Source organism: Mesitornis unicolor, unplaced genomic scaffold (genome assembly GCF_000695765.1).
Source record: "Mesitornis unicolor isolate BGI_N332 unplaced genomic scaffold, ASM69576v1 scaffold54898, whole genome shotgun sequence".
In the NCBI taxonomy this organism is placed as follows: Eukaryota; Metazoa; Chordata; class Aves; order Mesitornithiformes; family Mesitornithidae; genus Mesitornis; species Mesitornis unicolor.
The window spans coordinates 1-10,605 of NW_010204967.1; the positions used below are offsets into that span (position 1 = coordinate 1).

General features: G+C 41.9%; 1 protein-coding gene across 1 annotated transcript; it reads left to right on the forward strand.

Moving 5' to 3' along the window:
* Positions 1–184: 184 nt before the first annotated feature.
* Positions 185–4,948, forward strand: LOC104545938 (transmembrane protein 168; the record flags this gene model as incomplete). Its single annotated transcript, XM_010191204.1, has 2 exons — positions 185–459; positions 4,153–4,948. Coding segments are annotated over 2 exons (823 nt in total), but the record flags the coding sequence as incomplete, so codon positions are not given.
* Positions 4,949–10,605: the final 5,657 nt, after the last annotated feature.

Below are 10,605 nucleotides of genomic sequence, written 5' to 3' on the forward strand. Positions count from 1 at the left end.
TGAATAATACTGGCCCCAGTACTGACCCTGGCTGGAGAGTAGTGAGTGCATTTCTTTTTCTGCAAATATATCTGGAAGAGTGCTCCAAATAACTTGAGTGTTGCAAAATAAAATCGCCAATTGCTAAAAGCCCAAGCATGAAATAATTCTAAATCATAATCACAGCTGTTTTTCTTCTTTTCAGTCCTGATGGCCAACCGACTCTTCTTCCTCCTGAGCATGTGCAAGAGTTAAATCTGAGGTCCACCGGCATGCTTAATGCCATCCAAAGATTTTTTGCATATCACATGATTGAGACATATGGCTGTGACTACTCTACAAGTGGACTGACCTTTGACACCCTGCACTCCAAGGTCAAGTCTTTTCTTGAGCTTCGGACAGCAGACGGACCCAGACACGATACCTACATTTTGTATTACAGTGGTCACTCGCATGGCACTGGTGAATGGGCACTGGCAGGTAACTGTTTTGGGGATTTTTTTATTAATAGTTTTGGTATTGATAAACTTTCCAAATCAATTCATTCTCTCTTTAAAAAAAATCATACTGTATTGCAAAACTTTGACATTTTGGTCACATTTATTGTCTGCTCTACAGCCACATTTCCCTTGAATTTTTAGGAATACTTGTTCCCTGTAATGAGCAAGCATAACCTCTTCTCATTCCTTGGATGTGGCAGAGCCAGCACACCTACTTCAGAGTGTTCTGTGTCACTGTGTCAGCTGGGCTGTCATGAAGGACTGCGTGCATGTCCTTAAGATGTGCTCTGTTGTTTGTGAAAGAGAGAATAAAAGAAATAGGAGGCAGGGATAGAGTCCACGCTAGAAAAGCAGGTCCTCAAGCATATAGCAAACCTTATGTCATGAAAACAGCTACAGTTTGCTGACACCCTAGAGTATGGGAGTCTTTGTGGTTGCAGTGTAGCCTGAAGACTATGAAACCCTGTATAAATGGCTGGTTTAATGCCTGGTCATATGTATGCTTGGCATAGACTTCACCATTTCCCCCTTTCCTGTTCTGGTTTTGATCTCCTTATAATGGGCAGTTCTGTCTCAGCTGTACAAAAATTGTTGGTGAACCTACTGAAGTTTTCAAATCGTTGGTAGGTTTAGCCTTGCTTTCCTGCTGTATGAAACTGGACTTCTGAGGTTACTGTGTGCAAAAAGTAAATCTTGTTGAAAATTTGCACCTTTTTTTCCTCCTGGGCAGATCTCACTGTCAGGGATAGTGCTGTGCCTGCCAGCTCCTGGCTGTTTGTCAGCAGCCTCTCTCTGGGGTATCTGCTCTTGAACAGTGCAGACAGATAAGAGCTTTGCCTGTGGTCCTGCTGAGCTTTTCAGACACAGGTCAGTTTTCATCCAGAGGCCTGCTGTGGGGCAACTCTACACCTTAACTGTTAGACCTGCTGAAAAGCAACGCATCTTTTTTCTCAAAGGCCTTATCTGTAATTTTAAAAAGCCACAGCTGTGCTCGGAGCATAGCACAAATGATGTAATGCAGTGTACACCAGAGCGGCTGAATGACTTCTCCGAGAGTAGGGTGGTCATGTCCAGAAGAGCACTTGCCACGCTGTGCAGTTGCCAGGTGTCTGCACACTGCGTGGAGCAGGCTAGCAGCTAAACTCTGCCTCCCACCCACACTCCAGCTGGCAGCATAGACATGGTTAGCTTACTAGTGTATGTAGAGCTAAATACGAACATGAGAGCTTCCAGCCTGTATACCTGTTGAGGTAGTTGTAGCCTAAATTAAACTGTCTTTACTTTTAGGATAAGGGCCAACGTAACAATCACAAGGGGTGTTCAACTTTCTCAAAGAGTTGCTTTCCAGTTCTCTACCCATCACAAGTTCACCTTCTGCTTGGAGATAATGTATAGTCACATAAAGAAGAGGAACAGGCAGCTGTGGCATGTCTTGCTTCCATTTTAGTGATTAATTTTAGATAAATCATGGCGTGGAATCTGATACTCTTTCCAGATAGCACAGCCCCTGAACGTAACTTGAAGTATAAACTGAAAAGATGCAGTTTGATTGTGTAATTGTACCACATGTATTGGACAGTGGCATTTTGTGACAGATGGAACATTTGGCTATCAGCTCCTGTAGTGTGTACCATCCTCTGACCTCTGCAGAGGATGAACAGACATGAAATGCAGCATTCAGATCTAATACAAACAGTAGTCTCACTGCTGGCTTATGCTGTGATGCAGCACAGCAGTAGCAGTGTAGTCCTTGTAATGACATCTTTAAAAGGAGTCTTACTGGATTTATTAGTCCGCTAATGATGTTTCTCTGTTGTTGGAAGCTGAGATGTAATGCAGTGCTGTATAGAAGAAACTGTTAGCGAGTCATGCATAAAGTATGAGCAGTCGAACGGCCTGGGAGGTCACATTCTCTGAGCAAAGGCAAAGGCAGGAGCTGAGCTAATGGAGCTTTGTCTCTGTGGCCGAAGCTGCCGAGGAGCCAGATGTGGCCAGGCCGTGATTTCACACACAGCTTGGTGCCTAAACCTTGCCCTGCTGCTATGTCCGTGTGTCTCGAGGTCAGCAGGGTTAGAAGCCGAGCGTGTGTTTGTGTGTGTGAATGATGAGGTGGTTTTCTTTGGGCAGTTCTGTCCAACGCTGTTTTGAAACCAACTGCACTCCTGCATAGTTACACTAAAATAAAGTTTATTCATAATCCTTTAAAACTTGAACAAATAAACACATTTTTACTGCTAATTGACACCGAAGGCTTACCTAGAAAAGGGAAACTGCTTCTATACAAGTCTCTGAAGTAAATAACTACAGCAGTTAGGGGATCATGTACCAAGTCAGTGCTGTAGATTTGTGTATTAGGATTTTCTTAAGCACAAAATTTTCCAGATTTGCTTTTTTTTTTTTTTTGAGGAAGCTGTAGCTGTGTAATTTTTACATTAACTGCAGTAGCGTGCTCAAAGCTTTAACTCTGAGCTATTAACTTGGGCACTTTTTTGTCACCCCTTACAGGTAGAAAGGTGAGTGCTGAAATATGCAGCTATTCTATTTGAGATTAATTTGTGCAGTTAAATTCCAACTAACAAGATCTTAAACACTGCTAAATGTACTTATAATCCACAATGAAAATCCCTATAGAATCAAAATGCAGTTATTGTAACACATTTTTCTACCTTTCTTTGAAAAGTCGCCTTTTTTAAAAAAAAAAAAAGTTGACATTTTCAAACTGGAATGTTTTTTTGTAAATCTGAATCGTAGCTCCAACCTGCCAATACCTAGACATGTCAGTTCTTCACATTAACAGTCACTGTGGGGCCAATGGAGATTTATTCACGTGTTTGCAAGGTGTTTTCCTTAGGCACTTAAGTAGTCTGCTTTTCAGAGCTGCACAGATCCTGCTGTATCCATTAGGCTTAAGCAGAAGAACTCCCCGCTATAGGTAACTTTTTTTAATTACAGTCTCCTTTTTCCAAGTATTGCTGGAGCAAGAGCTGAGATGGAACATGAGAGGTTGGACATTTTACTTGTAAGTTTCTGAGATTATAGGAAATAAATATTCTGGAAAAAGTCCTATGAAATTTCTGTTTGTTTTGAAGCCCTGAAGACAGCTGAGTCTCTAGAGTGAATCTCTCAATTTCTGGTCATGCGAATTTTTCAAGCCAAAGCAGTGATTGTGCCTGTAGGTGGCTTTCTCATTGTGCTTTGTATCTGTTAGCATGTGTTCTGTTCAAGATTCCCTTCTTTTCCTTAAAAGATGAGGCCTTTTTGAATATTAATACAAACATATTTAGAAAAAGAGTATCTTTTTTTTTCCTTTAAGATTATTAAGAATTTACTACAAAATAAACTCTATTATAGGTTTTCATCCCTTGTTTAGCTATTTCCAGATTTCAACAGGCTGTCATTTCTTTTACCCTGTAAGGGAATTCTTTTTTTTTTTTTTTTTTTTTTTTTTAATCAAGGGTGAGTTCAGGGCCTCATCTGCCACAGCAAGTCAGGTGAAATCATTTAATATCTCTCTGGAGATCTTCAGCATCTACACACAGGGAAAATCAGTTGAAAAACTTCTGATATCTCTGTCCAGGTTGTTAAAATAAGGGATTCTTGGAACATGCAGTCAAAATTCTACAGAGATTTATGTTTCTTCCTGCTAACCTTAAATATGTTTCCCTTGTGGCAGGAGGTGATGCTCTACGACTTGACACACTTCTGGAGTGGTGGAGAGAGAAGAATGGCACTTTCTGTTCTCGACTCATCATCGTTTTAGACTGCGAGAACTCTCAGCCTTGGGTTAAGGAAGTGAGGAAAGTGAATGACCAGTACGTGGCAGTGCAAGGAGCAGAAATGGCCAAGGTTGTAGACATCGAGGAAGCTGACCCTCCGCAGCTTGGGGACTTCACCAGGCAATGGGTCGAGTACAACTGTAACCCTGACAGTAACATCAGCTGGTCTGAAAAGGGCCGCACGGTGAAAGCGGTGTATGGGGTTTCAAAACACTGGAGCGACTACACTTTGCATTTGCCAACAGGAAGTGATGTTGCCAAGCACTGGATGATGTACTTCCCCCGTATCACCTACCCGTTAGTACATTTGGCAAACTGGTTTTGTGGTCTCAATCTGTTCTGGGTCTGTAAAGCGTGTTTCAGGTGCTTGAAAAGACTGAAAATGAGTTGGTTTCTTCCCACAGTGCTGGACACAGGACAGGGTTTCAAACTCGTCAAATCCTAATTAGCAACCAAAGAGAAAACAAAGCAAGAGCTCTGGGAACTTTCTCACTGTACTGTACTTACAACTTTTTATATCACGATTTTTCTCTGAAAAAGTCTGGTATGCTCACTTTATTCAGCTCTTTGAGCCGCTCAGTATATGCAAGAGATAGAAACTGCAGGCTAAAACAGAAGAGGGTAGGACTATGATACCAGAGTTTTGTTACTGGTCTGTATGTACGTATGTAAGAGACTTATATTTAATATGACCATGCATTTTGGAGACAGCTGCATGTTCATATGCGTTATCTAAAGCAGCCTTCATTCAGAGTAACCAGTTTGATGGACAACAGCTCCTGTGAATGTTATGGTGTGCTTATTTGTCATTTATATCCACTATAAGGTTTGAATACAGGAAAGGAACCAAGCTAATACTCAAATCAGTTTTTATGTCCTTGAAATAATATGGGTCAAGGGTATTATAAAACAGCACTGAGCCAAAAAAGTAAGAGAGGAGAGTGAATAGCCATTGTAGGTAAGTAGCTACCAAGAATCTTTAGAGTTTTTTTACATCTTCAGCCCCTGCCTCAGTTCTCTGCTGCCATCAGTGGGAATTTGCCACAGAAAACGAGACCAGACAACCTCTAATGCTCTGATGCTGCTCAGACATTGTTTTCTGAAACAGTTTCAAAAACTTCCAGTGTTACTTTCAAAATTCAGTATCTTGCTGGTGATATTTTTTTTTAAATATGCCCAGTGGTTAATTCATATATTGAATAAAAAGTGCACTGGGAGTTTTTCCCTTACCTGTTAACGGTGGTTCTGTTTTTTCCAGGCTTTCACTAGTTTGTATTTGAAAAGCTACCCTGAAAAACAAAACCAAAACCCAAGGAATTTAACCAAGAAAATAATCCATAGATTAAAAGTGGAAATACAAGTGTTGCCTTGGTTCCATGTTTATCTGAAGTCTTTGCTGTGCCTAAGACCTTGATTCTATAAAATGCTGAGCACAGGACTGGACCAATGAGTTCATTGTCTACTAAAACCACGAGCAAAGTTTGGCAGAAGAACAGATTATTCCCTGAGGGCAGGAGCGTGTCCTGAGTATTCCTCAACTCTGCTCTCCCAGCCACAAGGACCTGATCTTACTCCTTCCATTTACAGAGCTGGAGGGGACTCAGAAAATGCTGCCGTGAGTTTTCCTCTTCAGTCAGAGGACCTGCGTGACTTTCTGATCTTGTTTTCACAAGTGCAGAAAATAAGGGGTCAAACAACTGAGCAGCCAAGTCAGGACAGGTTGTGGGGTTTTTGCATATGTGTGTGCAATCCAGGAGACCTAGAGTTTAGTTTTTTCTGTTCCCATCAGTATTGTAATAAAAACATTAGGCATTAGCTGATATTTGTCTAAAATATAACTTATTTTATTTAAATAACTGAAAATACTTTAAGAACTCTTTTTAAAAAGTCTTTGCCATCAAGGGTTTTTCTAATTCTATTTGAACTTTTTAGCCAGCTAAGTTAGAGAATCTGTTAACACTGATACCTGTTAGTGACTCCTAAAACTAAAATGTGTGATTAAATTATGGGAGCTGAAATAGGCAGAGTAATTTGCACCCACTATCTTCAAAATGGTGATTTTGTAGGATTTACAAGTGACAGCCACTGAGGTTCTTCATTAGTGTGTATTACACAACTTTGTTTAGCAAGGCACCACCCGATCCCGCTTTGCCTTTCTCCATCCCCTTCTGTAAAGGGAAAGGGGGGTGAAGAAACGAGAGCTGAGATGAGATGGGACATCGTCCCACAGTTCAGCTCCACTGGGTCTCCTGTAGGTAAATGCTGCAATGGCAGCTCGGTCAGGGATTTGAGAGGTGGCAGCTCAGTCAGGACAGAGGGGAACCCTACATCTCACTTCAGGTGTCCAACTTCAGTTCCTAACGCGGGAGCCTGAGGAGGGAGTCATCTCGTTTAGATGAAAGGTTGATGTCTGAGTCCATGCTAGCGACATGAAGTGCTCCACTGCTCAATAACAAAGAGGAATAAATATTTCTAAAGGAACACTCATATGATCTCTATTTTAGGATGAATTTTCCTGTGATTGTGCCTATTAGATTTGTTTTGGTTTTGCTTTCATATGCCAAAGTTCAAGCAGACAAATCCCTCACGTCTGTTTAATAACCTTAGGGCACTTTTGTTCCAAGTCATCCTCTGGAGCCTGGGCTGGGTACATCAGCTCCTCGTTCAAGCCCATAAATTGGGTACTTGAAGTTAGGCTGAACGAGCCTCTGTCAGGTTTCAGCAAAGCAGCACTGCTGCCTCTGCAGAAGTCATTTTCAGCCATTTCTGGCCAACAGCCCTTGAGTATGGAAAAAAAACGGCTGCGTAAAGGCAATCATTTGGTTTATAAAATCACCATTATTTTGATGGCTATTTCAGTAAAAGTTCATCTGATTGCATCACAAACTGTTCCAACCTGAGCACGAGAAATTTTTCACCAAGTCACTGTAATGCCCAGTAGTCACCCTGTGAACTTTTGAAAGTCAGGAAGCTAGTCCTTTTTGGTTTGGAAAAGCTTTGAACACCAACCATGGCACCTCTTGCTAATTACAATGGGTAAATCTTCCTCCATACCTCCTGCTGTTACGTTTTTATGAACATCATCTGCGTCTTTCTTTTTGTACATCAAGGGGAACAGGAGAAGTTTGGGACTCCTGACCTGTCCTGGGACTGTGAGCGGTGTCTGCTCTGCAGTGCAGTGATGGGCCTGGCTTTGGGCAGAACAAACCCAGCTGCTGGTGCTGATCTTCTGCCTCTGTTTACTGAATGGTTTCCAGCTTATTTATCAAACTGTTAGATTTACTCTAGGATAGACGGGGTGATCTTTAGCAGTTTGCTGTAAGTTCGACAGAGTGTCAGCTAAAAATAGAGCAAAAAGGTTATTTACAAAATTAATCGTGTGTTCGCAGATTTGCTTCAGTTTTCTGAATTTGAAATAGTTTTAACATGAGCTAAGGTATTTCTACTTTATCTTTTTCTTTTAACAGCAAAGTCATGGTGAAAATGCTGGTTTAAACTAAAAGCAATGTTTACAGCCATTCAAAACTGTGAGGCTTTTTTGGTCAAAGAGACTGTCTTGTGTGTTTGAAATCACGCCAAAACGCAGGGGGTGAGACGATGAGCCTCAGGAGTTCAGCAGTGTTCATTCCCTGTGTCTCCATCAGCCCACACCAGGACGTCCCGCCCTGACCCCCGTTCCCAGGCGGAGCTGGAGATCTCCGGCTCCTGGCACTCACCCACCTCTCCGCTCTCTGCCCAGCCAGGACCAGCGCACCAGGAGCTCCAAATAATATGTCATAATAACAATAGCCAGTGGGGAGCGAGGGGTTGCCCCTTTGCTGGTCCCTGTGGCACACAGGGGCAACACCTGAAAGAGAAATGGGAATCTGATTCCAAAGAATGTCACCTATCGGTACATACACGGTGTTTTTTTCTTTCGGGGTGACATGCTTACAAATAATTGTCTTGGCGGAGAAAATCTAAACTGGTTTATAGAGGCTTATCTCTGTACTGTATATTCAGACCTCTTGGTTGTTACAAATTTATATCACAGCAGTAATTTTATGTTGACTTGGCTTCATTTACCTCCTGTGTAGTATCAGCCTTGCAGAAACATGCAAATGCACTAAAAGTCCTACAAATTTACACCTTTAAAAGGAATTCGAATTGCAAATCCATAGTAGTAGTTTTCTCTGAACAAGTACTGGGGGAAAAAGCCATTGTTTCATATTTGCACTACCGAGAGTTACACATTTGCAGTTCCTTGTGCTTTGTATGCCTTCTGAGAGTTACTGTCCAGCCTTCGGTTCAAGCTTTTCCCAGAAACACTTTCTTCACCTTTATTAAGTTTTCCCTTTATTTTGCAAAGGCAAATGGATGCTGTGCTTGCTGTAAAGCACCTGTTGCCAGCAGTAGGCAGCGCAACTGGGTTAACATTCTTGTTTATAAATACTTCTTTGTGGGAGGATTTTTACTGGACATACCCATTTCAGATCTGTAAATAGATTTTTTTTGTGTATTTGTGATAATGCCTAAATACATTTTGCTGTTTTGGATGCTCATTTCCATTTCATGCTTTTGTTTATCCCTTGATCACTTCCAAAATTTCTGTGCTCCCTCTTGAAATAGATGGGTTTTTTACAGAAAATGGGTTTTGGGGGGGGAGGTTTTGTAAATTTTTTGGCGACCTAGGAAATAAAAGTCAGTGTAAACAGCTATATGAATGTTACAATAATGGTTCGTCTTAGCTGCTGTTATATATTAGTGCTGGAAAAGAAGTGTAACCTAAGCACGCCTAGTGAAGAGATTATTTATAGTATTACTGTGGTATAAGGAGTTATTTTTAAAAAAGCTTTTCAAATTCAGTTCTCTGAAAATTGTCAGTTCTGAAAAGCTTTCTGTTGTTGAAATAATGCAGTTGTCGGGAAGGAAGATGTAACAGACTCATGGAAAATACAGTATTTGGTTACACTTGACTAGTATGCAGGATGAGATACAGTAATGTTTTGGAAGGAAAATAAAGAATTCCAGTATTTGTTTAAAACTATTTTTTAAAAAAGTCCACTTACTTTGTGGCTTAAAAACAAATCAAGCACATTGATGTGGAGCAAGGAGCGTGGAAAGGCTTTGGTCAGTGTTACCTGCTGCTCCAGCACTGAGCTCTGTCAGGCTCTGTCAGCTCTTGAGTGTGTTGCCCACTACCACTGTGCAGTAAAATACAGATACGCTACTCCCAGTGTGTTACACTGCAGCCTGGAAAGCTGGATCCAGGAAATACTCTCAGTGTTACAGAGCTCACCGGTGGAGATTCAGGCCCAGAAGGAGTACAGGGTCCTGGCACAGCCAGATGCACACCTCAGACATCTGAAGGGGCAGTCACCTTGCAAGGCAGCAGTCGGGCTCTCGGGATGCTGAGTAGGAGACTTCGCAACAAGTGCCTGTAACATCCAACTGCTTACAACTAATGACACAGAAATGTAAACTTGGCTCCTCATCAGCACTGAATTATTTTCTCTATATAATAATATCCATTTAGGCACTTCAGGGTGTATTGAAACATTCGGGACCCTTACCTCAGCTACCGCTCTGCATGGAGCTGGGGAGCTTCCAGCGCTCAGTCACGCCAGTGCTGAAGCTGATGGAGAGATGCAGGCAGCTCTGTTGGTTACAGACAGTCCCGTAGTTAATAGCTGCTAAAATAAATCAGTGTAACCTGGCCTTGCCAGCCTGCAAATGCCAAGCCAGGATACAGTAAGGCAGTTTGTGTCGGGAGTATAAAACAGACACCTTGGCTTGCTTTGCAAATCAAAGGGAACAGCCTGATTTGGAGATTGGCAATGGCCAGGAGAGAAGTAGAAACTGCAAAAAACTGTTTGCTTTATAAATTGTGTATAAGGTCTCTAGATACTGTGGTACTGAGTACATTATAAATGCATAAGAGATCCATTAAGAGAGATGGGGAGGGGGAAAGAAAACCCTGACAAATTAGGTTTATATAGCTGAAAGCCCTAAAGATTTTTTCTCCCTTGCAGAAAAGTGTAAAGATTTTTATCCTTAGAGAAAGGTTACTGCTTTTCCAGGAAGGAGAGGGCAGAGGAAAAAGAAAAAAAGGAAGAAGAAAGAAAAAGGCAAGAGGTAAAGAAACACTGTCAGACAGGTGAGATTCAGTGCTGTGGCCAGGAGAGCTGAGATCCACAGACCTAGAAGTAAAGCAAGGCTCCAGAACTGATTTTTTTTCTTACAGAGGTGGCCTGTGTGTGCCACCAGACTGTTGCAGCTTCACATTGTGCCACCAGACCATCTTACCTCCCAGACCGGGGCAGCAGCATCCCACCTGCCCACTGAACATGTCCCACAGCCGCTACCAGGCC